Raw genomic sequence first — 27190 nt, 5'->3', positions numbered from 1 at the left:
CCACATTCAACTGTCAGTGGTATTATAACAAAGTGGAAGCGATTGGGAACGACAGCAACTCAGCCACGAAGTGGTAGGCCATGTAAAATGACAGAGCGGGGTCAGCGAATGCTGAGACGCAGAGGTCAATCGCTACAGACCTCCAAACTTCATGTGGCCTTCAGATTAGCTCAAGAACAGTGTGTAGAGAGCTTCATGGAATGGGTTTCCATGGCCGAGCAGCTGCATCTAAGCCTTACATCACCAAGTGCAATGCAAAGCGCCGGATGCGGTGGTGTAAAGCACACCGCCACTGGACTCTAGAGCAGTGGAGAGGTGTTCTCTGGAGTGACGAATCACGCTTCTCCATCTGGCAATCCAATGGATGAGTCTGGGTTTGGCGGTTGCCAGGAGAACGGTACTCGTCTGACTGCATTGTGTCAAGTGTAAGGTTTGGTGGAGGGGGGATTATGGTGTGGGGTTGTTTTTCAGGAGTTAGGCTCGGCCCCTTAGTTCCAGTGAAAGGAACTCTTAATGCTTCAGCATACCAAGATTTTGGACAATTTAATGCTCCCAACTTTGTGGGAACAGTTTGGGGATGGCCCCTTCCTGTTAAAACATGACTGCGCACCAGTGCACAAGGCAAGGTCCATAAAGACATGGATGAGCGAGTTTGATGTGGAAGAACTTGACTTGAGAGAGAGAGAGAGAGAGAGAGAGATTTAATTGAGGCTTTCATTTTTTTTATGAACTGCAGGTATAAACATGACTAAAATGTGAACGGTCTAATAGGAAATACAGTTATGAAAATCAAGAACTCAAAAACAAACAGTCTTTTATTTTTTACAAGATAGCAACGGGTGTGGCTAAAACACCTCAACTTAATACTCAACACACTGTTGGCCATATAGTGTGTGTTTCAAAGAGGTTAAGTATTGAACACCTGTCCTGCAGGTGCATCAGTCATAAAAACTGGTAATTTATTTAATAATCTAAAATTATTTAATGTTGAACTGTCTACATCCAACAATGGCATCAGCACAAAGGAACAGTGGTCAGTGTGGTCAGGTAAGGAAGCATATTAATAAAGCCCTAAAACAAACAGTGGTCAGTGTGGCCAGTGAGGAAATCTCACTAACAGAGCCCTAAAAGAGCTTCAAAAATAACCACATAATTAGTCTATCCAATAACTGCATGTTGTGAGATTCAGGAAAGATGTATCTCTTAAAGCACAAAATCTGGACCCCTGAGCAGTAGAAAAAACTTCCTCTACATCTAAATGGATTTATGTCGGTAGAAAGCCAAAGAATGCCTTCAACCCATAATATCTGCTGCCAACTGTTTAGCACCGTAGGAAATCCATAACAGGTTATAGTATTATATAACATAAATCACTGGGCCCAACAACTGCTTAGTGTGTGTGCTTAATAGCCAACAAACGCAATGCCATCTGGTTTAATAAACCAGGGAGAAGTCCCCCATGGCCTTTATAATCACTAGATTTATGAAAGCTTCAGAATGTGTACAGCAGCAAGAATGAATAAACTTTCTGTAGGTAAATGCTGGCTTTACTCTTTATTAGTTCCTTCAAGTTACTATATAGTCATAGGCGGCAAAGGGGCAGCTGCTGAGTTACAGTTCCTCTAGATTCACCACAGTCCCGTCAGCCCCCCTTAAAACTTGAGCAAGCAAAGTGAAAAAGTAAATATTAAATTAATGAAATGGATAAGGAGCATCACATGCACATAATATATCAGCATGAAACTTTTTGTATCAGACTGCACACATAGCTGAGGAGAGCTGTTGTGTTCCAAATACCTTCCTATATAATAAACAGTGCGCTAAATTGGTTTTTGACCAATGCTAAGGCCACTTTTTCAAGTACACTAAAACATTTTGTGCGTGAATCGAGACACACCCTTCCAACCTGCTCGGTAGGCTAGGCAGCGATCTTTTTGCTTCATGTGCAGCCTAATACAGTGATTTTTGTATATTGCAGCATTGGTGTGGTTAAGCCACACCCACTTGGATGTAACTGGTATGTAGATGGTATTATGCAAATATTGTTTATGCAAGGGATCATTAGTATGGGGTGTTTGTTATCTAGCATGTCTGTGTTTTGTGTTGGGTTGGGTTGCCCGGGTTGAAAGGGTAAGACCAGCTTGTGGTGGGATTGGATGTTGTATTCCAACATTATTTCAGATGAACAGATCACTGCTTATAATTGCTGTTTGTCTCTGCTCTGCCCAATAATGAATGTGAATCCAGATCTTGACTTTTGACTTCATTCTGTGCTACAAAATTATACCTAAACATTTCATGTTGACTTACTGTATACATTCTGTACATCTATCCTCACACTTTAATGATTTGATCTTTTGGAGGCTGTTTATTCGAACCTTCACAGTACAGTACTTTTTCTACAAATTTTTTCTACCAATTCAGATATTTCTAATTCATATTGATTATGTATTTGTTAAGAAAGTGTGTTATTTAGTTATTTAGTCACACTTTGGTTACATTCATGACAGGACAGGTAGTTACTGGTTACACAAGATACATCAGTTCAAGTGTTTAATGTCAAACAGTCATAAGCAATTTAGTGTGTCCAATTCACCTCACTTGCATGTCTTTGGACTGTGGGAGGAAACCGGAGCTCCCAAAGGAAACCCACACAGACACGGGGAGAACATGCAAACTCCACACAGAAAGGACCCGGACCGCTTCACCTGGAAATCGAACCCAGGACCGTCTTGCTGTGAGGTGACAGTGCTACCCACTGAGTTACTGTGTCGTTCTTACCTCCCTTAATTTTCCCTTTGTGGTCTTGTTGTAACCTTTGCCATATCCATAGTTAATTTTTAAGCAGTTTGTCTTATGAATGTGGTAAACAAACGTCTTTTACAACATTTTCTTACACCATAACTTCTATGCTAAAGTATTCTGAACTTTTTTGGCATTTTAATTGCTAAGTGGTTCACATGAACAACTTTTTTGATAAACTTAAGGCCCGGTATACAATATTAGTAATTAGTATTAATTGGATAAGGTCAAAATAATTAATAAACTTCTTATTTCAACTATACTAAGGATGCATTTATTTATTTATTTTTTTTATTTTTTTTGAAAATTTGGTTAGATATTGCCAACTGTCTATCATTAAAAATCTTCTCAGTTCTTTTACTAAACTTCATCTGTAGTTTTTGATCAGTGGTTTTATAAAATATGCCTTCTTTTATCAGCTTGTGAAGTTTTATTTGGTTGTTGTATTACCTCCTAAAGTCATACCATTAATAGGACTGGTTACTCAAGCTTGTGTTAAGGTATACTGACACTGACTATACATTTAACCTAAATAAAAAAAATACTTAAGCAAAGAGATTGGCTTAGTTTACAAAAAGGGACGATAACTAGGAACTAATGCTAAAAATAGATTTTTGAAGAAATAAATTAACTAAATATTTCATTTTGGGGCAGCACAGTGGTGCAGTGGGTAGTGCTGTTGTCTCACAGCAAGAATGGCCCGGGTTCGATAACCTTTTTAGATTTGAACTCAAGAGCTCTAGATCTTAGAGGCAGTGGGCTGGCACATTACTCCACTTTGTCACCCGAATTCCTACGACAGTGCCAGGTTAAATGTCGGTATGACCTATTCCACTGTTGGGGTCTATTTATAAGGCTGTGAGGTTAATGTTATGTTATCTGTTAACAATGGAAGTGGCTACAACAGCTTAACAAATTGGAAGGGGTGTTCACTTACTCTTGGTTTTGTAGAGATCCTTATTTATAGTGGTAAATAACAGATACAAACATCAATCAGCAAAGCAAATGACGCTATATACAGGTTAATACAGTGAATTCTGAAAGTATTCTGACCCCTTGACTTTTTAATTCTTGTATTTGATTTTGAATGGAAATTCAATTTTTACCCATCAATTTACACTTAATCACCCATCATAGAGCTTTTTAAAAATGAATTAAAAATCCAAATCTGAAGTATTTTGACCCTTTGCTGTGGCATTCCAAATTGTGATCAGTTGCGTCCTGTTTGTTTTAATTATCCCTGAGATGTGTCTAGAACTCATTTAAAGTCCATATGTTGCAACAAGAATTGACTGAACACAGTTTGGAAAGACACAGACCTCCACAATTTACACTGCATTGTGAGAACAAAAACAAGCCATGAAGTCCAAAAAACTGTGGATTTTTACAATCATATTGTGGCACACTAGGGCTGTTCAAAACTCACAAGTCCACGAGTCTTTAGGCTAGAGTTAGGGTCAGGTGACGAGTCTTTAGGCTAGAGTCTAAGTCAAGTCTTAAAAAAAAGCATTGGTAGCAAAGTTCAGATTAAAAAAACACAACAGATTAACTTTCTTATTAATTCTTTTCTTTCTTTAAATCCTACACACACCCTTACCATTTTTACTCACCAAAACATGACAAAACAGTTCTTAATATTGCAATATTATTTTGGTTTTGTAAAGTGAAAATGAGCAATTGTTGGTTACATTTGCTTCAACAGGTGTGTCTAAATTCTTTAAATGCGCAGATAGAGCAGCTATGTCATGAATTGTGAAATGACTGCCGGGCAGCTACCTCAGTAAACAAGCAAGAATTAACTTACATAAAAAACTGCAATGACTACCATGGAATAATGTCAATTAGGATTTTAGAACAGGTAAACTCCAAAAATTAAAAGATGTATATTTTAACCCAACTATGCCTCAAACTTGAGTCACTAACTCGAATACCCATCTCTGTGGCAAGTTATGGATCAAGATATAAAACAATATGTGTCTAGAACTCAATTGAGGTCACTGTGTTCCTGGAAACACTCAAAACCTTAGCTTTGAGTGTTCCCAGGAACACAGCGGCCTCAATCATTTTGAAATGAAGTTTGGCCAACGCCTCTGCAGCACTCCATATGTGGAAAAATTTTATCACTGTGGGTGACTAAGTGCAGCTTGATGGGTAATAATGGCAATTATATCTATTCGAAATCAAATTTACAACACAATAAAGTGTGCAAAAATACTTTCTAAACCCACTGTATATTCCAAAATGCACTGCTCTACAACTGACATTTCATATGCATAAACACTTATGGGACACTTTACTAGAAACACCCAAACACCTGCTTATTTACTATATTATCAATCAAATCACCCAGTCATGTGACAGCAGCACAATTAATAAAATTATACAGACAGGCAACTGTTTTGGTATTGTTGCTGACCATGTGCATCCTTTTATGGACCAATTCAATGTTTTTTAAAAGCTACTTCAAGCATGATTATGCCTTATGTCAGAAAGTGTAGTTTGTCCTAAACTGGTGCCATTAACATGACAATGGTTTTAGTTTACTTTAATGGCCTTCCTAGTCACCAGATCTAAATCCAGTAAAGCACCTTTGGGATGTTATAATCCAAAAAACGGCAGCATGATTGTATTGTAAGGTTCTTACGGAACACACTAAAAAACAAGAGTATACGCAGTATTGGGTTTGTGTTTCTTCTAAAGTGGCCAGTAAGTGTACATCTCATGTCATGTGTATACTGTACATTTTCTTTAAAGTTTTTGTGCAGTACGCCCCAATATGACCAGTTCCCATCATTTAAAGTGTGTCTACATATGCAAATACAACATTATAGGTAACTTGATGGCCATTGTCCCAGGTATACAGCACTCTCTCTTTGGGGTTGTAATCAATCTGTGCAATGTAGGTGGAGTTGCTGAAGGGCAGCTGAGGGGTCATCTGTGTATTGGTGTGTGTGTCAAAGGCATATCTTAGGTTACTTTCCCGCTGTTCTTTGTGGTTGTTTGTGGCATAAAGGACGCCACACACAATGAAGCAGTTTCCAAAGCGTTCGCGCCTGAGTCCTGTCCTCCATGTTGTCTCTCGCTGAATGCTCAAGTCATTTGGGTCCAGGCGGCTCAGCACTATAACCTCCTGCAGGAAGCCCTCGTCATCCAGCGCTGCATAGACCACCCACAGGCCGCTCTCGTCCACAGCCAGCTCCACGTCCGAGTGGCCCGTCCAGCGCCACGATGAAGCCTCATCACTCTCCAGTGCAGCATCGTGCAACATGGTCCAGGCAACTATGCGTCGCCTCCGGAGGTCATACTTAATGATGTCACGTGAGAAGGCGCGGTTAAAGAAGAAAGCTCCGCCATAGACTGCATGGCCTGTGCCTAGCCAGCTATAGGGCAGCTTGTAGGAATTGGTGAAACGGCCTGGAAGTACATTTTAAATGCCTCATTAACAGAGAAAAAACCATATATTAAACTAACATATCTCAATAACTACCCAGCATTCACTGTTTACAGTATTCACACAAACTTTGTTACTTTGTATTATATATGGATGACATGGCCAAAACTACAGGGGTTGGACAAAATAACTGAAACACCTGTCATTTTAGTGTGGGAGGTTTCATGGCTAAATTGGACCAGTCTGGTGGCCAATCTTCATTAATTGCACATTGCACCAGTAAGAGCAGAGTGTGAAGGTTCAATTAGCAGGGTAACAGCACAGTTTTGCTCAAAATATTGGAATGCACACAACATTATGGGTGACATACCAGAGTTCAAAAGAGGACAAATTGTTGGTGCACGTCTTGCTGGCGCATCTGTGACCAAGACAGCAAGTCTTTGTGATGTATCAAGAGCCACGGTATCCAGGGTAATGTCAGCATACCACCAAGAAGGACAAACCACATCTAACAGGATTAACTGTGGACGCAAGAGGAAGCTGTCTGAAAGGGATGTTCGGGTGCTAACCCGGATTGTATCCAAAAAACATAAAACCACGGCTGCCCAAATCACGGCAGAATTAAATGTGCACCTCAACTCTCCTGTTTCCACCAGAACTGTCCGTCGGGAGCTCCACAGGGTCAATATACACGGCCGGGCTGCTATAGCCAAACCTTTGGTCACTCGTGCCAATGCCAAACGTCGGTTTCAATGGTGCAAGGAGCTCAAATCTTGGGCTGTGGACAATGTGAAACATGTATTGTTCTCTGATGAGTCCACCTTTACTGTTTTCCCCACATCCGGGAGAGTTACGGTGTGGAGAAGCCCCAAAGAAGCGTACCACCCAGACTGTTGCATGCCCAGAGTGAAGCATGGGGGTGGATCAGTGATGGTTTGGGCTGCCATATCATGGCATTCCCTTGGCCCAATACTTGTGCTAGATGGGCGCGTCACTGCCAAGGACTACCGAACCATTCTGGAGGACCATGTGCATCCAATGGCGGTGCCGTGTATCAGGATGACAATGCACCAATACACACAGCAAGACTGGTGAAATATTGGTTTGATGAACATGAAAGTGAAGTTGAACATCTCCCATGGCCTGCACAGTCACCAGATCTAAATATAATTGAGCCACTTTGGGGTGTTTTGGAGAAGCGAGTCAGGAAACGTTTTCCTCCACCAGCATCACGTAGTGACCTGGCCACTATCCTGCAAGAAGAATGGCTTAAAATCCCTCTGACCACTGTGCAGGACTTGTATATGTCATTTCCAAGACGAATTGACGCTGTATTGGCCGCAAAAGGAGGCCCTACACCATACTAATAAATTATTGTGGTCTAAAACCAGGTGTTTCAGTTATTTTGTCCAACCCCTGTATGTCCCAATCAATGAGTTAAGGTATTTCAGCCACACCAATGGCTACTAAGTGTATTATATAAAATTAATTTTAAACTTTTAAACACCTTTGTAGTAAGTTGCAGCATTAACTGTAAGCCATTACAGATTGTATTTTGGTATCATTGGTCTCACAAATTTCCACACTGCAATATCTTGTGGAAATAATTTACAGAAGCATGTAAGCTGATTTTAACCTTTATTTGGAATGTCTAACAAGATAATGGTCAGGTAGCCATATACATATGGCCATATTGTCTGTATTATACTTCAAGTACTTATTTATCAAATTTTAAAACTTTCTGAAATAACCACAAAACAAACAATTCTCTATTTACGTAGTCGCTGTAAACTGCCACTCACTAGCAAAGGTGAGGCTTTGAACAAATGCTTCCTCATTAAGATTTGAAACCAGTCATTACAAATCAACAGCCAAATATGTACAGTAAAGTTCAAATGTTTTCATGCACTTGTAAGGTTCACCTATGTCATGTCAGTTTGGGGAGTTTTAATGTTTTCTGCAAGTGTTCTTTTTCTGTTACCAAATCACTGGAACATTAAAAAACTAAGACCAATTTTTATATGATAAGCAACAAATCATGGCATACACATTCCTTACAAGATATTGCAACTTTCAAGCAATATGAAAACACGACACTGTTTTTTAAAACTTAACTCACAAATGACTAACATTTAGTATTTATATTGCTAAATCTTGTTTGCAAATATAGCTTTAAGACATTTACTTTAATAAATAATTAGCTATTTTAAAGCCAGGTGGGTAAGCACAATTAATGCACTCGCAATTTCAAAATGCTAAATATTTTTTATGGAAATTAAATCAGAGGATTAAATAGGCCAAGCCACACTATATGAACAAAAGTGTTTTTATTCAGTCCCATTGCCACAGGTATGTAAAATCAAGCACCTAGCCATGCAGTCTGCCTTTACAAACATTTGTTTTAAAGAGCTTACTAAATTCAAGCATGAACGAATCACGCCTCTCTATCCAGCAGATTAATTTTTCTTGGACATTTCTTTATTAATGTATCCAATGATGATGAGCAATGACCCAGTCCTGCAAACATTTCGTGTTTTATAATGCAGCAGGTCAAGCTTTCCCGGAGTTAACAGGCACAATGCAGTAACACACCCTGCACAGGCCGTCAATCCATAAGTATAAACAAATTTACTATTTGATTTCTGCAACACACTCAAAATAAGTTGGGACAGAGGCATGTTACCACTAAGTTACATCACCTTTTGTATTATTTACACTGAGGACATTAATGGTTACAATTTGGCACGTGTAATTTTTGCCCAATCTTGACTGCTCAACAGTCTGTGATCGACGCTGTCTATATTGTAATAGAAGACAGATCTGGACCGGTAGGCCATTTAATCACTTCTGGACATTATAAAGAATACAAAGGTTAACAAATATATGATACCTTGTTTGAAGACATCCATGTTTTGAAACTCCAGCAAGTTTTTGCCATAAAAATAATTAGCAACATAAATCTTGTTGTCCTGAGCCAGTGGATCTTTCATCCAGGCGCCTTCGTTTCGCCCATATGTGTTGTGGGCGATGGGTTCTGCAATTGTGGACACGGTGTCCATACATTCTGCTACAAAAACAAAACAGTAATGTTTCATTAAACTTTACATCTGACTCTTCAAGCACTTATTTATGGTCTGGGTATAAAATCTGACTTGTCCACATTATTCTCTTCTAACCCTGAGGTTAAGTAATACTTAATATTTTATAAAGCCAAAACATTTGACAAACAGACTTAATTTTTCCAAAAGTATTCGGACATTGAGGGTAAAGGTTACTTTACTAGCATTTATTTCCTGTAATTGTAGTATTTTTGATGTTGTATATAAGCAAAAATGTTTTATTTTATATATTAAAAGTGGACATAAATGTTGAAATATATTCCTCAATATTTATAAATTTAAAAGAAAAATTAAGCAATTTGAATAGAAAATAATGAAAAAAGCAAACTTTTTCTTGTAAATATTGTCTATCTACCATCTTTCACACAGGGACCTTGACCAGCCAGCAGAGGCCACAACTGCAGTAGCAGTGGGCAACCCGTTTAACCATCCCTCGGGTAAACATGTCTTGTGTGGGAACCCGGACAGTCGATAGCACAGCTAAGATTTGAAGTTGAGAGCTTGAGATGTTAGCAGGGGTGAGCTAACGCATTAGACTGCTGTGCCTCCTAAGTGCCCCAGTAATTTTCCCAGTACTCACCTTACAATATTAATAGTGGAGTTTATTAAAGGTTTAATATTTTTTAAATGTGTATTTAAGGGGAAATTCCTTTTTTAGTTTGTGTAGCTACTTTGGATCACTCAGATTACCTAACTTATCACTGATTGACAGTACATGAATGTTAACAAGTCCTGTGTTGCTAATTTAAGATAAATGCATGGATCTCAAATGCAATGTTTAAAGCCTAAACTTTAAAATACCAAACTAAATATTATTAAACCAATTGTGCCATTATAATCATTACTATTTGGCATAGTCCATTGTTATGCCTCCCTAACAGTCAGCATATATTTGTGTTAATTTGTGTGCTCCTCCCACTTTGTTTGTAGCAGGTTCCGGCCAATCGATCACTGACTGGAATAGAGATGTCCTTGGGATGATAGTTAATGGATCATGCAATTTCCTGAAGGTTGCCCATCAACCATCAACCAGAGCAGCTATCTATTTGTATAGTCACTTTGGTTAGTGTTGCTTTCTGTGTAATTGGCTGTGACCCCCACTGTGTGTGTTTCATTAGCTCAACTGGTAGACTGTTTGTAATTGTAAATAGAAATTGTTAATCCCTGTATATTGCTTTTTTCCCAATTGTAAATATTGCATCCCGTCCACTGTACAGCACTTCTTTTTATTACTGTATAGAGATGTCACTGCACTCATTATGACTCAGTTTCATCAGTTTGTGTTTTGTTTTTATGTTACGGCCTGACCCCTAGTAAATTATAGTAAAACTATAATTTTGTAAATTGTATAAACTTCTATGATTTAAGAAGAGACTGTATGAGACAGCACTGAATTAAAGCAGCATTAAAGCTTAACTACATTTTGTGATAATAAGATGTCAGAGTTGTTCCATTTCAAATACATTTACCTGTAAGATCTAAAACTATCTCATAATGAGTATAGTAAAACAGCATTAACAAATGCTATATATTTCTGTCTTAATGCACACATATTTTTATCTATTACATGCATTTTAGTCAAACATCTAGATGTTATTTTCGTTCTCAACAAATGTTAAAAACATTCTACATTTGCATTATTTTATTAACACTGTAAGGGTGCTGTTTAATGTCATCAGACAACCCACTATCACACTTTTGTTTTACACACATTTAAACTTTTATTGCTGTGAATGACCATGAATGCTCCAGCCTGTTAGAAGTTTATTTTGCAGAGCTTTTTAAAGCCTAAATCTGGGTCTAAATCTGGGTCTAAATCTGGATTTGCTGGGTTACAAATTACAGTCTTTGTTTACCTGGCCTCATTGTAGTTTTCTCCTCCCTCTCTGGTTTATTCGTTTTTGGTTTCATTTCAGGTTTGTTAGTGGTACTAGTTGTTGTTGTGCTTATGGTCAGTTGGCTTGTAGTCATCAGTGTTGCATTGCTGGAATTAGTTTCACTATCTGTCACATGTAGTGTAGTCAGAACACTAGTTGTTTCTGTAGTCTCAAAGTTTGTGGTAGCAGCTGCTGACCCCGTGCTGGTGGATATGGGGCCTCCTGTATTCGTGACCATGGTAGAAGAATTTTCTGGGGTGGTAGATGCTTCACTATGAGTGTTTGGCGATGATGTTGTACTTGTTAGTGAGGTTTGTTCTTTGGTAATGCCTTGGATGATGTCCTTTCTGGAAATGGGGCTGGTGCTGTGGGTTTGCTCAGTTGAAGGTTTCACAGAGAACGCAGACTGACTGGTGACAGCAGCTTCTGTGGTGGGTTTCATGTCTTCTGTAATTTCAGGAACTGCTAAATCTGTCTTCATGGTTAAATGACTCAAATTGGATGTCATGTCCAGTATGGTCTGAGCAGTGGGCTGTTCCTTTGTTCCTAGCTCAGTTACACTAAGGGTATGTAGTTGGGTGTGTGTCATGGGAATGATCGTTGTAAGGTTGTTTGTGGAAGCAGAGGGTTGTACATCTTTGAACTTGGACAAGTGCTCTAGAATGGATTGGGTGGTCTGTGCTAGTGCAGGTTCTGAATCATTGGCATTTTTAATTGTGAAAGGTTGAGAAGAATCCGATTGTTCCATCTCAGACCTGGGCTTATTTTGTGTAACTGCACCATCCTGTGATGTGGTTTGGGATTCAGCTGTGGCCAGCTTGCTGGTCAGTCTGAACACAGGAGCACTAAGAGGAAGAAGTTCCTCCTCAGTGAGAAGATCAATAGTGCCATCACCACTGTGGTTTTCATCATCCACCACTAAAGAAAATAATCAAAAAATAGTTAGTAGCTGCAGACGGTCCTCACTATTTTTAGATTTTATACTACCATACACCTAGTGCAATCTAGACAATTTAAAAAAATCAATAAACCATACACACATCATGCATGTTGATTTTAGAGTCATTTTAGGAATACAACAGAGTACATCATGTACGTTTTACAACAAAATTCAGGTACTGTACAAGGCATACAACTGTATCAGCTGTATCAGGTTGTCCATGAGATGCTGTTTCAGCTGACAAGTTATATGGCTATGTCTCAAACCACAATCTATTTACAATACTGCATACTTTTGCTATAATGCTATTTAATACATTGTGTAAAATTAGAGACCAGCAGCTCTTCTCTGATCCATGCAAACCTGACACAGCTGATACAGTTTATGTTTCTATATTACACCTAAATCTTGTTTTCTTTAATATATAATCTGTACCCTGTAAAAAATACATGGTGTACTTTATTCCACTATATTCCTAAATGACAGTCAAAAACAGTGTGCTATACAGTGTGTACTGTTTATTGATTGTATAATAATAAACAGTATGTTAACACACTCCTTTTATTTTTTTCCCTTTCAGCTTTTCACACACTCGTTGGCTTTTTTGTATGTTTGGGGCTTGCATGTAATTGATTGGGTCACACAGTGTACATGATTGGCAAAGAAATTTAATCATGCTGGAAATTACTACAGTCGCAGACTCATCAGCCTAGAAATTCGGTCGATATGTGATGCACACTTATGACGAGCACACTACCAGTCCTGCCACATATTTTCTAGCGGTGGATTTACAAATTTCGGATACCCAACATATCACTGTAGTTGATTGTTATAGAACTCCTTCAGCTACCAGTGAAGCTCTTTCAGCTTTGATACAGCTCATCGTTGGACTAAATGCAAAGGATCTTATAATTATGGGTGATCTAAATTGGAACTGGCTGTTGCCTGTTTCGGATTAATTTAAAGCTCACTGTAATGCTTTGAATCTATTTCAGTTGGTTAGCAGTCCTACCAGACCTAACTCCAAAATTCCTGAAAAGGCATCATTAATTGATCTCATACTGACAAATGTTCCTCATAAATATACCAGTGCCTCTGTGTTTCCAAATGACATCAGTGATCACTGTGTCATTGCCACAGCAAGGAACATCAAGATTCCTAAAGCTAAACCTCGTATTATCATGAAACGAGATATAAAGCATTTTTCTGAACAAGGTTTCATTCATGACTTATATCATGTAAACTGGAATAGAATTTATGCAATTCCTGATGTGGAACATGCTTGGAATTTTTTCTATGACAGCTTTTCCAAAATAGTTGATAGGCATGCTCCTTTCAAAAAATTCAGGGTAAAAGGTCGTAACAATGTTTGGTTTACATCTGAGCTTTCAAATTTGCTTCATGAACGCAATATGGCATGGGCCAAGGCACGGAAAACAGGTTCTAACTCTGACTGGCTCAGTTTTAGGAAGCTTCGTAATTCTACAACAGTGGCTATAAGGAATGCAAAAGCTCAGCATTTTTTATCTGAAACATCAAAAAACCTAAATAACCCTTTGAAGTTTTGGAAGACTATTAAGTCAATAAACGGAGATATAAGTCACTCAGAGCTTCCAACTTGTATCATGAAGGACTCTCAAGTTATCTCCGATAGGTCTGAGATGCTTGATTGCTTCAATAGACATTTTATTGCCTCAAGTTCCATTTTTGAATCTCTCAGTGTTCCACAGAATAAATTCTCTTCTGTTTGTCCTAACAATCAGTTGTCAGTGGCACAACCTTTTTATCTCAATCCTGTAACAGTTTTAGAGGTATTCAACGCTATTACAGATTTAGATGCCAGAAAATCTGCAGGTCCTGATCAATTGGAGGCTTTTTTCTTAAAGTTGGCTGTTGATTTTATCACACCGCCTTTAACGTATACAACCCCTGGCAAAAATTATGGAATCACCACTCTTGGAAGATGTTCTTTCAATTGTTTAATTTTGTAGAAAAAAAATAAATCACAGACATGCCACAAAACTATCATTTCTGAAACTGTCAACCCTCTGGCATTAAGAAACAATAAAAAAAGAAACAAATATAATAGTTGTGGTCAGTCACAATTGCTTTTTTTTAGATCAAGTAAAGGAAAAAAATATGGAATCACTCAAATCTGAGGAAAAATTATGGAATAATTAGAAAACACTGCACCATTATTACTTTGTTGCACCACCTCTGGCTTTTATAATGGTTTAAACTCTCTGAGGCAGGAGTTAACTAATGACAAACAGTATTCTTCATCAATCTGCCTTCAACTGTCTCTTATTGCTGTTGCCAGATCAGCTTTGCAGGTTGGAACCTTGTCATTGACCATTTTCTTCAATTTCCACCAGAGATTTTCAAATGGATTGAGATCCGGACTATTTGCAGGCCATGCCATTGACATTATATGTTTTCTTGAAGGAAAGTTTTCACGTCCTTTGCCCTATGGCAAGATGCATTATCATCTTGAAAAATGAAGTCATCATCACCAAACATCCTTTCAACTGATGGAATAAGAAAAGCGTCCAAAATTTCAATGTGGACTTTGGCATTTATTGAAGACCATCTCCCCTGTGCCTTTACCCGACATGCAGGCCCATATCATCAACAACTGTGGAAATTAACATGTTTTCTTTAGGCAGTTATCTTCATAAATTTCATTGGACAGACACCAAACAAAAGTTCCAGCATCATCACCTTGCCCAATGCACATTCGCGATTCATCACTGAAGATCACTTTTATCCAGTCACCCACAGTCCACGATTGCTTTTCTTTAGCCTACTTTAACCTTGTTCTTTTCTTTTTAGGTGTTAATGGTGGCTTTTGTTTGGCTTTTCTGTATGTAAATCCCATTTCTTTTAGGTGATTTCTTACAGTTCAGTCACAGACATTGACTCCACTTTCTGGCCACTTGTTTCTCATTTGTTTTGTTGTGCATTTTCTGTTTTCAAGACATATTGCTTTAAGTTTTCTATCTTGATGCTTTGATGTCTTACTTGGTCTACCAGTATGCTTCCCTTTTACAACCTTCCCATTTTGTTTGTACTTGGTCCAGATTTTAAACACAGCTTACTGGGAACAACCAACATCTTTTGCGACATTCCACAATGATTTATCTTCTTGAAGGAGTTTTATAATCCTCTCATTTGTTTCAACTGACATATCTTGTGTTGGAACCATGATTCATGACAATCTGCTTTGTGCAACAGCTCTCCGAGGTGTAAGCACTCTTTTTAAACTGAAGAATAATTAGCAAATCTAATCTGCTGCAGATGTTTTGTTTTTAAACTGCAAATTACAGAGTGATTCCATAATTTTTTCCTCAGATTTGAGTGATTCCATATTTTTTTCCTCTACTTGATCTAAAAAAAGCAATTGTGACTGACCACAACTATTATATTTGTTTCTTTTTTTTATTGTTTCTTAATGCCAGAAGGTTGACATTTTGAAAAATGATAGTTTTGTGGCATGTCTGTGATTTTTTTTTTTTCTACAAAATTAAACAATTGACAGAACATCTTCCAAGAGTGGTGATTCCATGCTTTTGATGTGGTTCAGTCCAATCTGTGTGACTTAAAACTTGTATTAAATGCTGAGAAATCAAAACTAATGTTATTTTATAATGCTAAGTCTAAATCGCAGATTCTTCCATCCATTGTTACTTTTCAAAGCGCTCAGATTGAGGTAGTGTCCCAGTATAAATACTTAGATTTTATAATAGATGATGCGCTGACCTTTGCTCCCCATATCCACCAGCTGATAAAGAAATTAAAACTAAAGTTGGGTTTTATTTTAGAATTAAATCATGTCTGTCTTTTGAGGCTAGAAAACGCCTTGTTACTGCTTCATTTTTGTCCATCCTAGATTTTGGGGATGTAATTTATATGCATGCATCTTCACAGGTGTTGCATTTATTAGATTCTGTCTATCATGGGGCCTTACGTTTTATCACCAATCTTGAAGCTCGTACCCATCATTGTGTTCTGTATGCCCGCGTTGGGTGGACTGCGTTGTCCTTCCGCAGACTTTATCATTGGTATACACTTGTGTATAAGGCAATTTTGGGTTTGCTACCAGCGTATCTCCTGTTTTATATTGTAAATAAATCCACAGGGGGTTATTCGCTGCGCTCGGAAGATTTAATTTTATTAAAAATACCTAAAGTCCGTACTGAACTTGGTAAAAAATCATTTCAGTTTGCTGCTCCATCAGACTGGAACCAACTTCAGAATGGTTTGAAGCTGAAGGAGTTGGTCTCGTTGAATGTTTTTAAAACAAAACTAAAACATTACGTTCAGGAGGCATCTTGTTGTAAATGTTTTAATTTATAAGATACTTCTTAGCTGTTTTATGGTGTCTATTTGTTTATTTTTTTGATAAAAATTTTAAAAATTGTTTTGTTTTATGTATTGTAACGAATGTGTGTTGCTGCCATTCTTGACCAGGTCTCTCTTGAAAAAGAGATTTTAAATCTTAATGAGATCATCCTGGTTAAATAAAGGTAAATAAAAAAAATAATATTACAAGAAAACTCAGGCACCTGCAAATACTGGCTGAAATCATGTAGTGTGCACGTGGCTTTACGTATAGCATGTTATATCAATGTTTTATGTAAATACACCAGAAAAAAGGGGGTTTCCATCCGGTACTCCAAATTCCTTCTTGACTATTATTAATTGTCCCTAGGTATTACTAAGTAAGTAACTGTGTTACTGTGTGTTCTCCATCCATGGAAAGGCGCCCTGTCCAGTATGGTTGTTTTTTTCTATTTATTTATGTATTTTCTTTCTTTTTCTCCCAATTTAGCGTAGTCAATCTGTCTTCCACTGCTGTGGATCCCTGATTGAATACAAGGAGGGTATATTTGCTGCTCGAGTGCCCTCCAAAGCTTGCGCAGTCCTAGCGGACCCCTTCTTTACACCCGTGCCTCTCCACAGACACTTCTATCTGCTAACCAGGGTCCTTACATAGGGTTTAAATACCCCACTCACTTAGTCCGGTCATTTCCTTTACCCAGCAGACACGGTGGACACTGGTGTGCTAGCAGAATATCCCGATAGTTATCCCGATAATGTGGGATAATGTGTATCTGACTGTGAATGTATTTAGTATCTGGAGTGAACAATGTGTATGTTTAACTTACTGTTTTCCTCTGTTTCTGCCTCATCCACTGGGTCAGACTTGTAGTATGTGATTCCCCTGACAATCATCTTTGGGTGCTGCTCCCTTCCTTTACGCTCTTGTTCCTGTAAGTCTTTGACAGCATCTTCAGGTATGGGTCTACTCTTGTTCAGCAGGCCTCCCACAAACCTCTCCTCATATTTATTCTGTCAAAATCACAGGTCAGATCATGTTTGGGATTATAGCTAAGAAGGATTGTTATGCCACCTAACATATAACCTATAGTCTTAGATTCTATTACACAAATCTTACTTAAATGATTTCAGTTTATGTCTTTGTTTTTTGTGAATAATTTCTTCCTTGAAGTGTTTAATATAAGTGGGCAATTATACAGGGTGGGGCATAAAGATCTCCCACATTTTGAATGAATCTACCAAAAGAACCCAACTATCTAGAAAAAAAATGCTTATATTTCTGAAAAGTACATAAAAAACAGTTTTGTTTTAATGGGTTTTAAAAATTATATCAGACAAATGGCGGCCGTTGTTGGCAATACATTGGCAATACAATACAAGACTCTCCGTGTCATCTCAGGTGGTATTGCGTCGATTTCCTCTCGGATCCTTTCCTTCAAATCCTCAAGAGTTTGAGGACGATGTCGGAAAACCTTTTCCTTTAGGTATCCCCAAAGGAAAAAGTCACAAGGGCTTAAATCTGGTGACCTTGCCGGCCACCCCACGTCTCCCCTTAAAGAGATCAAATGCCCAGGAAACATTTCCCTCAAAATTGTTATAATAATTGATGAAGAAAATGAAAATGGTAGAGCCTAGCCTACCGAATGAAACCTGTCCCGCCTCTCTACTGCCACTACAGCCCATACGGTGCCCACTCCAAATGTGGGAGATCTTTATGCCCCACCCTGTATAAGGGTAACTATAAACTATAAGTGCTTAACTATAAGCCTGAAATGCATACATTAGACCATGTTTGAAACTCAAGCCTAGGCAAGAACAAACTTGCCTAGGCTTAATTAATAATTACATCCAAATGCTTGTTTTGTTTTATTTCTTAGGACAACACTGGAAACCAGCCATTTAAAACAATATATGTGATAAAAAAAATGTGATCAGTACAGGATGTGTTCAGTTTTCTGGTCTGGTCAAGTAAGGTCTGGTCAAGAGGCATATCTAAATACTACAATTTACTGCTTGGTATTGCATTTAAAATTCTTTTATTTAAAATATTCCTAAATATATTAAAATATTATTTTATTAAAAAATAAATAAAATAAAAGTATTAATAAATTATAATTAACAATTCTATGAATTATTAATTAATTTATTTAATACTATTTTATTTTATTTAAAATCTTTTTAAATATTCTTTATTTAAAATACTCTTATTTTATTTAAAATATTGTTGTATTTAAAAATCAGAAACCATATACATAAAAAGTGCACTTATATGTTAGGTGTTATCCCAGATATAAGCGCATGTTGCTCTGTAAGCGTATGTACAAGCTGGCAATATGCTGGCAACTATACCAGAGGTCGGTGTTCTTGTTATTTTTTTATGTATATTACACTGCAGTTTTGAAAACTTATAAGCTACTACTACTGTCAGTAGTTAAGAAATGCTTGGCTAATTAAACAAGTAATGTGTAATGTAAGGATCTGCCCACCTCTTTATGCTGATAAGCTGCTGCCTCACCATTCTTCTCACTCTGTTCTTTCAGCTTCTCCTGCAATGACGGAGGTTGGGAAGAGGGCTGGGTTGTTCTTATTACATCTGTTGGTAATACGTTCTCTATCATGTCATCTTTATTAGTCTGGTTTTGAAACAATACCTAAAGGGTAGCACACAATAAACCATTAACTAAAACATGAACTACTGCATTTAAATCTTCCAAACGATTGTACCTGTTGCTGTTAAAAGGTGCATATAATCTTGGGGGGAAAAAAGTCACACATTTTGCCTTTATTAAAAGCATTAATTTATCCAAAGTCAAGCCTGACCCAAGTGCATATATTTCTTTATTTCAGGAATTTAGGTTTTCCCATTAATCAGATAAAACTTAAGGAGTGGGTTATAGAATTGCCAAATTTTATGGAAAAGAGACACACAAAGTCTGAGTCTTCCCCTTTAAGAAGGAACTGTTTATGTAAACCCTGCCCTTATCAAAACAGATATTAGAGAACCTTAGAAAAATTACTATAAACATCTGTAAAGATGTTTCCTGTAAACCTCACACTAAAATTACAATGTGATGCACAAAAAGGTAAAACATAACCCAAGGTTTAAAGCAAAATAACTAGGGCTGGCACCACTGATACTCTGTATCGGTATCGATCCGATATTGGCCCAAATCACTGGATTGGATATCGGAAGGAAAAAAACGTGTAGTCCGATCCGATACTGTTGCTTATTGTAAATAACACAATGTAAATAAGGCCACTCAAAAATTTAAACACACTGATCTACTTAAACTTTTAGCATTTCAAAAAATCATCTACTACTGCAACAACTAAAAACACTGTTTTACGGCATGTCGTTCAAAGTGTCTACAATTGGAAGATGTGGATGTCAATCAAATGCGATAAACCAATTAGAATTGAGTTTGGTTGAGATTTTCTGTTAAAGTTCTGTCACGTTTTTAGATTATTAAAAACCAAAGCGCGCTTATTAAAAACCCTGCTGGATTTTGTAAAGGACATCTGTGGCTAGACAGGAAATGGTGTAGTTTGTTTTATTTACAAATAATACTACTAATGGATTAAATTTTGTTGAGGATGTGACAGATCTCCAAGCCGGGAAAAGATAGATACATTTGTTTATTTTTTATTATTTAATTCTTTCATTTTTATTGTTTATAAATAATATTTTTTATTATTTGTTTTATAATTTTTTTGCTGCCTCTTCAAGGTCTAGACTTGAGAGTTGACAGATCTAGAATTTTTTATTGAAATTATAATTTATTTGTTAAATACAGATAAAGTTGCACTTTAAATTTTATTTTAAATGTTTGTATGGTGCTGTTAAACAAGCCATAAATGCTGCTAAATGTTCTGTGTGTAAAAGCAGCAGTTTTGCATAAGTGTGATGTTGTAGGTTCTGTATTTATTCCTAAATATTTGTTTCACAGTCTAAGCATTGTTATTTAGATACTAACCATTGGTGTTTGAGAGGAGAAATGACGGTATCGGATTGGTATCGGTATCGGCAGATACTCAATTTGCAGTATCGGTATCGGACATAAAAAGTGGTATTGAGCCAGCCCTAAAAATAACTAAAGATGTCTCTACAATGCTTTTTTCAAATGGCCACTATTGAAAAAATAAAGATGATGGGCAAGGAAGATCACCGAAGAGGAAACCACTGTTTCCAAAAAAACATTTGTTTGTTTGGTTCAGTGATGAAACAAGACCCAAAATGTAAATTACCAACAAAGTGATTATAAAGAATATGATTATAATGTATAGATAAGCTCACCTCTGCATGCTGATAAGCTGCAGCCTCAACATTTTTCTGACTCAGTTCATTCAGCTTCTCTTGCCATGGTGTAGGTGGTGAGAGGGTTGTTGATTTTATTTCAGGTGTTGGTGATACTTTTCCTACATTTTCATCCTCAGTCTGGTTCTGAAACAATACCTGCAAACAACATAAACTACTGATTTGTAAAACTTGTATCTTTTGTTCTGAGATGGGACATTTTGTAAAATGCAATGAAAACAAAAATCTGAAATTTGTTAATTCTCCTGAAAGCTCATAAAAATTGAGAAAGATGCACACACAGCACTGTTACCTTTATTAATCATTTTAATTTTTAATTATTTGGAAACTGAGAATACTGAGTGTTGCAGTCTTGCAAGTGGACGTTTTGCCCATTCTAGTTTTATACAAGACTTTCAGAGCTCAAAAGTTCATGATCACAGTTGTCTCATTCTCTTCTCATGATGCTCCATACATTTTTAGTAGGAGACAGATTTGGACTGCAGACAGGCCAGTCAAGCACACATACTCTGTGTCGATAAAACCATACTGTTGTAGCACATTCACAATGAGGCCTGCCAATAATTATGGAACTCTTAGGAAAAGATGTTGCCTTGGCGGCAGCATATGTGTCTCTAAGATCCCAATATTTGCCGCAGCATCAACGGTACCTTTACACACATGCAAGTCGCCCATGTTGAGGGAACTGATACCATAAAAGAAAAAACTCAATGTCCACATTTCCCTAAAACAAGCACAACCATGGACTTGTCTAAACACAGCATGTTCCAAGCCCAGACAACTTGTCTGTGTTTATGCATAGAATTGATGTATGGCTTTCTCTCTCTGTATAACAAAGCCTCAGTTAAGTTCCAGGTTTCCAGTTGCATTTCTGAAATACAATGTTTTTTGTGGTCTCTATTTTTAGATTCTAGGTAAAAAGAATAATTAAACACTCACTCACTCACTTAACTGCTTATCCAATTAGTGTTGCAGGTGGGGGGGCTTTTCGAGGGGTTGTGGCTGGAGTCTATCCCAGCTTTTCAATGGGCGCAAGGCACACCGTAACACACTGGCGCCAGTCCATTGCAGGGCAGACACACATACACACAAACATTCACCTATAGAGCAATTCAGTGTCTCCAATTAACCTGACTGCATGTTTTTGAACTGTGGGAGGAAACCCCCCAGACACGAGGAGAACATGCAAACTCCACACAAGAAGGGATCAAACCCAGGACCTTCTTGCTGTGAGGCAACAGTGCTATCCACCGAGCCACCGTGCTGCCCATGATAAAACATCCACAGAGCTTTATGTCAGATATAGCAAGAGTTTAAGAAAAAAACACAGACATACGCTGATCAGCCATAACATTAAAACCACCTCCTTGTTTCTGCACTCACTGTCCATTTTATCAGCTCCACTTACCATATAGAAGCACTTTGTAGTTCTACAATTACTGACTGTAGTCCATCTGTTTCTCTGCATACTTTTATTAACCTGCTTTCACCCTGTTCTTTAATGGTCAGGATTCTCCCAGGACCACCACAGAGCAGGTATTATTTAGGTGGTGGATCATTCTCAGCACTGCAGTGACACTGACATGGTGGTGGTGTGTTAGTGTGTGTTGTGCTGGTATGAGTGGATCAGACACAGCAGCGCGTCTGGAGTTTTTATATACCATGTCCACTCACTGTCCACTCTATTAGACACTCCTACCTAGTTGGTCCACCTTGTAGATGTAAAGTCAGAGACGATCACTCATCTATTGCTGCTGTTTGAGTTGGTCATCTTCTAGACCTTCGACAATGGTCACAGGAAGTGTTTAAAAAGTGTTAAAAAAAAAAATCCATCAGCATTGCTGTGTCTGATCCACTCATACCAGCACAACACACACTAACACACCACCACCATGACAGTGTAACTGCACTGCTGAGAATGATCCACCACCTAAATAATACCTACTCTGTAGTGGTCCTGGGAGAGTCCTGACCATTGAAGAACAATATGAAAGGGGGCTAACAAAGCATGCAGAGTAACAGATGGACTACAGTCAGTAATTGTAGAACTACAAAGTACTTTTATATGGTAAGTGGGGCTGATAAAATGGACAGTGAGTGTAGAAACAAGGAGGTGGTTTTAATGTTATGGCTGATCAGTGTATGTACCAATACCAATTATTAGTGTTTTAACAGTTCAATACTAAATGGTGGTATCTGCACTGATAAAAGCCTAAAACAATGAACTGGGGTCAAGTGGAATACTTTAGATTTTTGTAGTACAATCAACTAATCTTATTAATTCTATGCCATGAAACTTTGATAATTTAAATGTTTTGATGTACATGCCTCTACATCATAGATATTGTATCATTTGAAACAATTCCTTCTTTGTGTGTGAGCATCTGAATGCAGTGGCGCCACTGCATGATTTAGCACTTTTAAAGTAGTTTAATGGCAGCTGGTGCTAATTATTTTAATATGTTCACAATCACCATGCCCAGTAGGACATAAAAACCTGCACACAATTGCCCTGTCACAAATAGCAGCCTATACTCTACAAGTGCACACGATAAAATGTAGGTGTAGCCCTTAAATAAAGCAAGAATTTTGTATCTTAGCTAAATCTCTAAAAACCTTGTTATAATTTTAAATCCCCAATGCTGTCTGTGTTACCTGCATAGCAAAATATTGATGGGCCCTGCAATACTGCTTGTAAAAAAAACATATATCTTTTTATTAAGGTAGAACATTTCAAGTCAGATATATTATACATAAAGCTAATAATTAATATTAAGACATTAGTTTTATAAGATCATTAAATAGCCTAATTTATCACAGCAGAAAGCTAAATGCAAATTCTCTTTCCTCTGAAAGTCCAACCACCCCTGCTATAACAAAACAAATGTTTTTGTAGCTGACTGTCAGGCTTGTGGTCCCTTTTGACACTAACATGCTGTGGTCAGTAACCTCTTTTTTTCTCTTGCCACAAAAGAGAAAATCTCATAGAGTTATAACTGTGCTCAGTTCCCAACATGCCCTTAAGTGTTGGGAAGCTAGAAAGATTTTGGTCTATCCCATGTCTATCCCAGCCAATTCTATGCAAATAATTATTATTTACATAAGAAATGATTCCTAAAATGTGGGTATGTGTTGGATCAAATGTCACAAGCTTTTAAAATTGTTAATCTGTTAATGATGTTAAGGACTGTAGATGGCAAAATCTATCATTTCCTAGCAATTGTTAGTTCCTATACCTTTGGACTAGGCACAGTACTGACAAAGTTACAAAGTTGGGTCACATCCTTTCTTATAAACAATTTCTTAAAACTCTTTTTATACCCAATCATTAAAGCATCATCTGTCTTTTAAAATTATTTAACCTTTACTGCGCCTTTAGTATATATATATATTTATATATTTAATGACTGCTTTCTGTTGTTATTTACATTTTGTCTAAAGTCCCAACTTTTTGGTTGTTGGATTTGTATTAAGGGTGCATTGGGTAGAATTTAGGCTCAATTGTTTACAACTTAAACTAAAACAGAATATGTAAATTGTAAACACAGCTTCATAGTTCACTTACCCTCTCAATATTTTCCACACGCTCAAGTAACTCGGCAGTAAGCACTCGCAGTTTTAGCAGCTCTGTGCCGGAAACTAAATCCTCAAGCAACTTGATAATCGAGGAGAGCTGTAAAGATCACATAGTGTCACTGTAAACTGTTTTAAAGAACAATTTTTTATATCATCTTATATATTTTAAGTGCATTATTTATTTTCCTAGAGCCATCAGAATGGGAAGAGCAATTTATCATGTTTATAATTTTTTGTCTGTGTAAGTTTTCCTCAAACACTCAATTTTCTAGCCACCTTCCAAACACATGCAGAAAGGTGGAATGGCATCTCTGAAGTGTCATCAGGTGAAAGTAAATAAGTAAGTGTGTAATGCTCGGTTAAGGACTGGCGCCCTGCCCAAGGTGTATTTCTGCCATGTGCCAATCTTTTTACATCAACCTTGATCAAGATTATGCAGTTATCACAGATTATTGAAAACATGAATGTTGCCTAGCAATGTTTCCAAATTGACCCTAAACAATCATGCAAATTAAATTAGATGCATTACAATCAACTCTTTTATCCAAAGCAACTTACAATTATGACTGAATACAATCTGAGCAACTAAGAGTTAAGGGCCTTGCTCAAGGGCCCAACACTGACCACTTGGCATCTGAGGGGCTTGAACTGGCAACATTCTGAATACTAGTTCAGTCTTATTCAAATAATATGTTGAACTGATTTATTTAAATCGACTCTTAGCCCAAAAATTAGGAACACAATAATGTTTTATGTTGTTTATCATTACTTAATAAACGTGTCTTTATTTGTGGGCATATTCCGATAATTATTGATAGACATATTGCCCGTGTAAAGATTTGCTGTGTTGTTTTAACTGTTTTGCTTACCACCTTGTGGTTTTCTTTGGCCGCTTCAGTCAGAATCTTTTGCCTCACATCTTCCTCACAGGTCTGTTGCGGTGGCATTGGTGATGCGCATGCGCACTTGCAGCCGGGCCCAGACGCGATGCTCTGCACAATGTGGGAGCGCGCGCCGCCACCCTGGGCTCTGACAAGACATTTACATCCACAGTCAGCAGCACCTTCCCACTGCGCCCTCCCTCTCTCATAATCCCCCAGCAGCTACAAAGAGAAGAGCAAGCACTGATGCACTTTCCATTAAGCCATGATCAGTGCACAACACACACATAACACAAACTCCACATCAACGTACTAAAACTTCCAAACTGTGTACTGTTCATGCATGAACAGTTCAAGTCATATGCATTGCATTTTATTATAAACCTAAGAAAAAAAATGATGTGCAAATGGATGCACTTTAAAGAGCATGCTGTGTGTACTGGAAAATAATATTAGTGGGAAAATTGAATTATCTTACCTCAACCACTATGTTATTTTGATGATCAAGCTCAGCTTGTAATGTTTTGTTTTGGTCACTTTTCTCCTCTCGATCTGCATTTGAAGCGGCTACACTGTAAACCAGTAACACAAAGCACCAAATTCCAACTTTATCCATCATGCGGAGAAAATTCTTTTCCACACTGATACGAAGCATCCAAGTTCATGTGGCAGTTTCTAGTTTGTGAATAAAATTATTACATGCATATCAAAATCCTTCTAGTTTCTAATCCAGGCAGAGAATCGGAGATTAAAAGTAACAGATAAAATGGTTCAGTGTGGTTAATATAGTCCATGCGAGCAGGTGCGCAGTCTGTCTTCAGTCTGCAAGAGTAAAACTGAGATATTCCAGCTGACTGATTGTAAGAAAGGCAAACTGGAGCGACTGGTGGGGGACAAACGGTGGGAGGCAACAGGGATTACGCCAAGGGAGCACTGATTTATCATTTATCATTACCATTTTATCCTTATCACAATGTTGGCTGATACTACATCAGCTTGCAGTGTGCACACAACCATAAGTATTACTATTTAACTGTGTTGTAAGCATTTTAAACTATGCTTGATCAAATAAGAGTGTGTAGGGGGGTCTAAATGCTTGTTGCATGCTCCAACATTTCAAAACAATAACACTACATTGAAGACCACATTTTATTTATTGCTGTTATGTAAAGTCTGCGCATTATTATTTAATTGCCCATAGGAAAAAGAAGGGAGGGGCAAAGTAAGAAAAGAGAGAGACAGACGAGTACGGACTGAACACGCTCTTAACATTAAATCTTATTTAAAAGTGCTATAGCGCCATCTCCTGTATACTATTTTACACCTACATTTATTCATTATCTTTTTAACCTCCACTTTATCGTAATCGGGGGCACAGTGGGTCCAATTCCCTAAACAAGTCACCAGTCCATTAGAGGGCAAACACGCTCACACGCATCTGCTCCAGACCAAAGACGAAAAGAACCATCCAGACTGTTATCAGCAACAAGTCCAAAAGCCAGGGTCTGTCATGATATGGGGCTGTGTCAGTGCCCTTGGCAAAGGTCATTTACGCTTCTGTGATGGCAGCATTTAAGTGTGGTAAAAAGGAATGGCAACATTACAAAGTGGTAAATGCTTCACTGTCCCAACTTTTTTTGGAATGTGTTGCATGTCTGAAGTGCAGGAATGGACGTTTATTAATAAATAAAATAAAGTTGACCAGACAAAACATGAAATATCTCAGGTTCATACTGTGCAATGAAATAAAAGTCAAAGTAAATGTAAGAAACTCTGTGTTTTTCATGCTGTCCCAACTTTTTCTGATTTGGGGTTGTATTTGACATATCAGTTGATAAGAGACTTAGCATGTCTTATCTATGCAGACACCTGACTGGCCGATAGCATTGGTAAGACTTGAACCCCGGATCTCAGCGGCAGTGGGCTAGTGTAATTTGCTTTATTAATC

General features: G+C 37.7%; 1 protein-coding gene across 1 annotated transcript; it reads right to left on the bottom strand.

Moving 5' to 3' along the window:
- Positions 1-5432: 5432 nt before the first annotated feature.
- On the bottom strand, positions 5433-25858 carry olfml2ba (olfactomedin-like 2Ba). Its single transcript, XM_063001218.1, has 8 exons — positions 25721-25858; positions 25234-25464; positions 24351-24458; positions 18957-19121; positions 17298-17481; positions 11169-12107; positions 9084-9260; positions 5433-6216 (listed from the first exon to the last, which is right to left on the bottom strand). The coding sequence occupies exons 1-8, from the start codon at positions 25856-25858 to the stop codon at positions 5597-5599; spliced, it is 2562 nt and encodes an 853-aa protein (XP_062857288.1). The 3' UTR covers positions 5433-5596.
- Positions 25859-27190: the final 1332 nt, after the last annotated feature.

Source organism: Trichomycterus rosablanca, chromosome 9 (genome assembly GCF_030014385.1).
Source record: "Trichomycterus rosablanca isolate fTriRos1 chromosome 9, fTriRos1.hap1, whole genome shotgun sequence".
In the NCBI taxonomy this organism is placed as follows: domain Eukaryota; kingdom Metazoa; phylum Chordata; class Actinopteri; order Siluriformes; family Trichomycteridae; genus Trichomycterus; species Trichomycterus rosablanca.
Note: the sequence above shows the minus strand (reverse complement) of the source record. Positions and strands in the feature narration are given on the sequence as shown.

What these genes read in the sequence shown, in the direction of transcription:
- olfml2ba (XM_063001218.1), bottom strand. Translation starts at nt 25,858, where the DNA reads ATGGATAAAGTTGGAATTTGGTGCTTTGTGTTACTGGTTTACAGTGTA. An exon ending in CAGCTTATCAGCATAAAGAG is followed by an intron (nt 17,482 to 18,956) that starts GTGGGCAGATCC and finishes TGATTTTGACAG; the next exon opens with AATAAATATGAGGAGAGGTT. An exon ending in CATGGATGTCTTCAAACAAG is followed by an intron (nt 6,217 to 9,083) that starts GTATCATATATT and finishes ATGTACTTCCAG; the next exon opens with GCCGTTTCACCAATTCCTAC.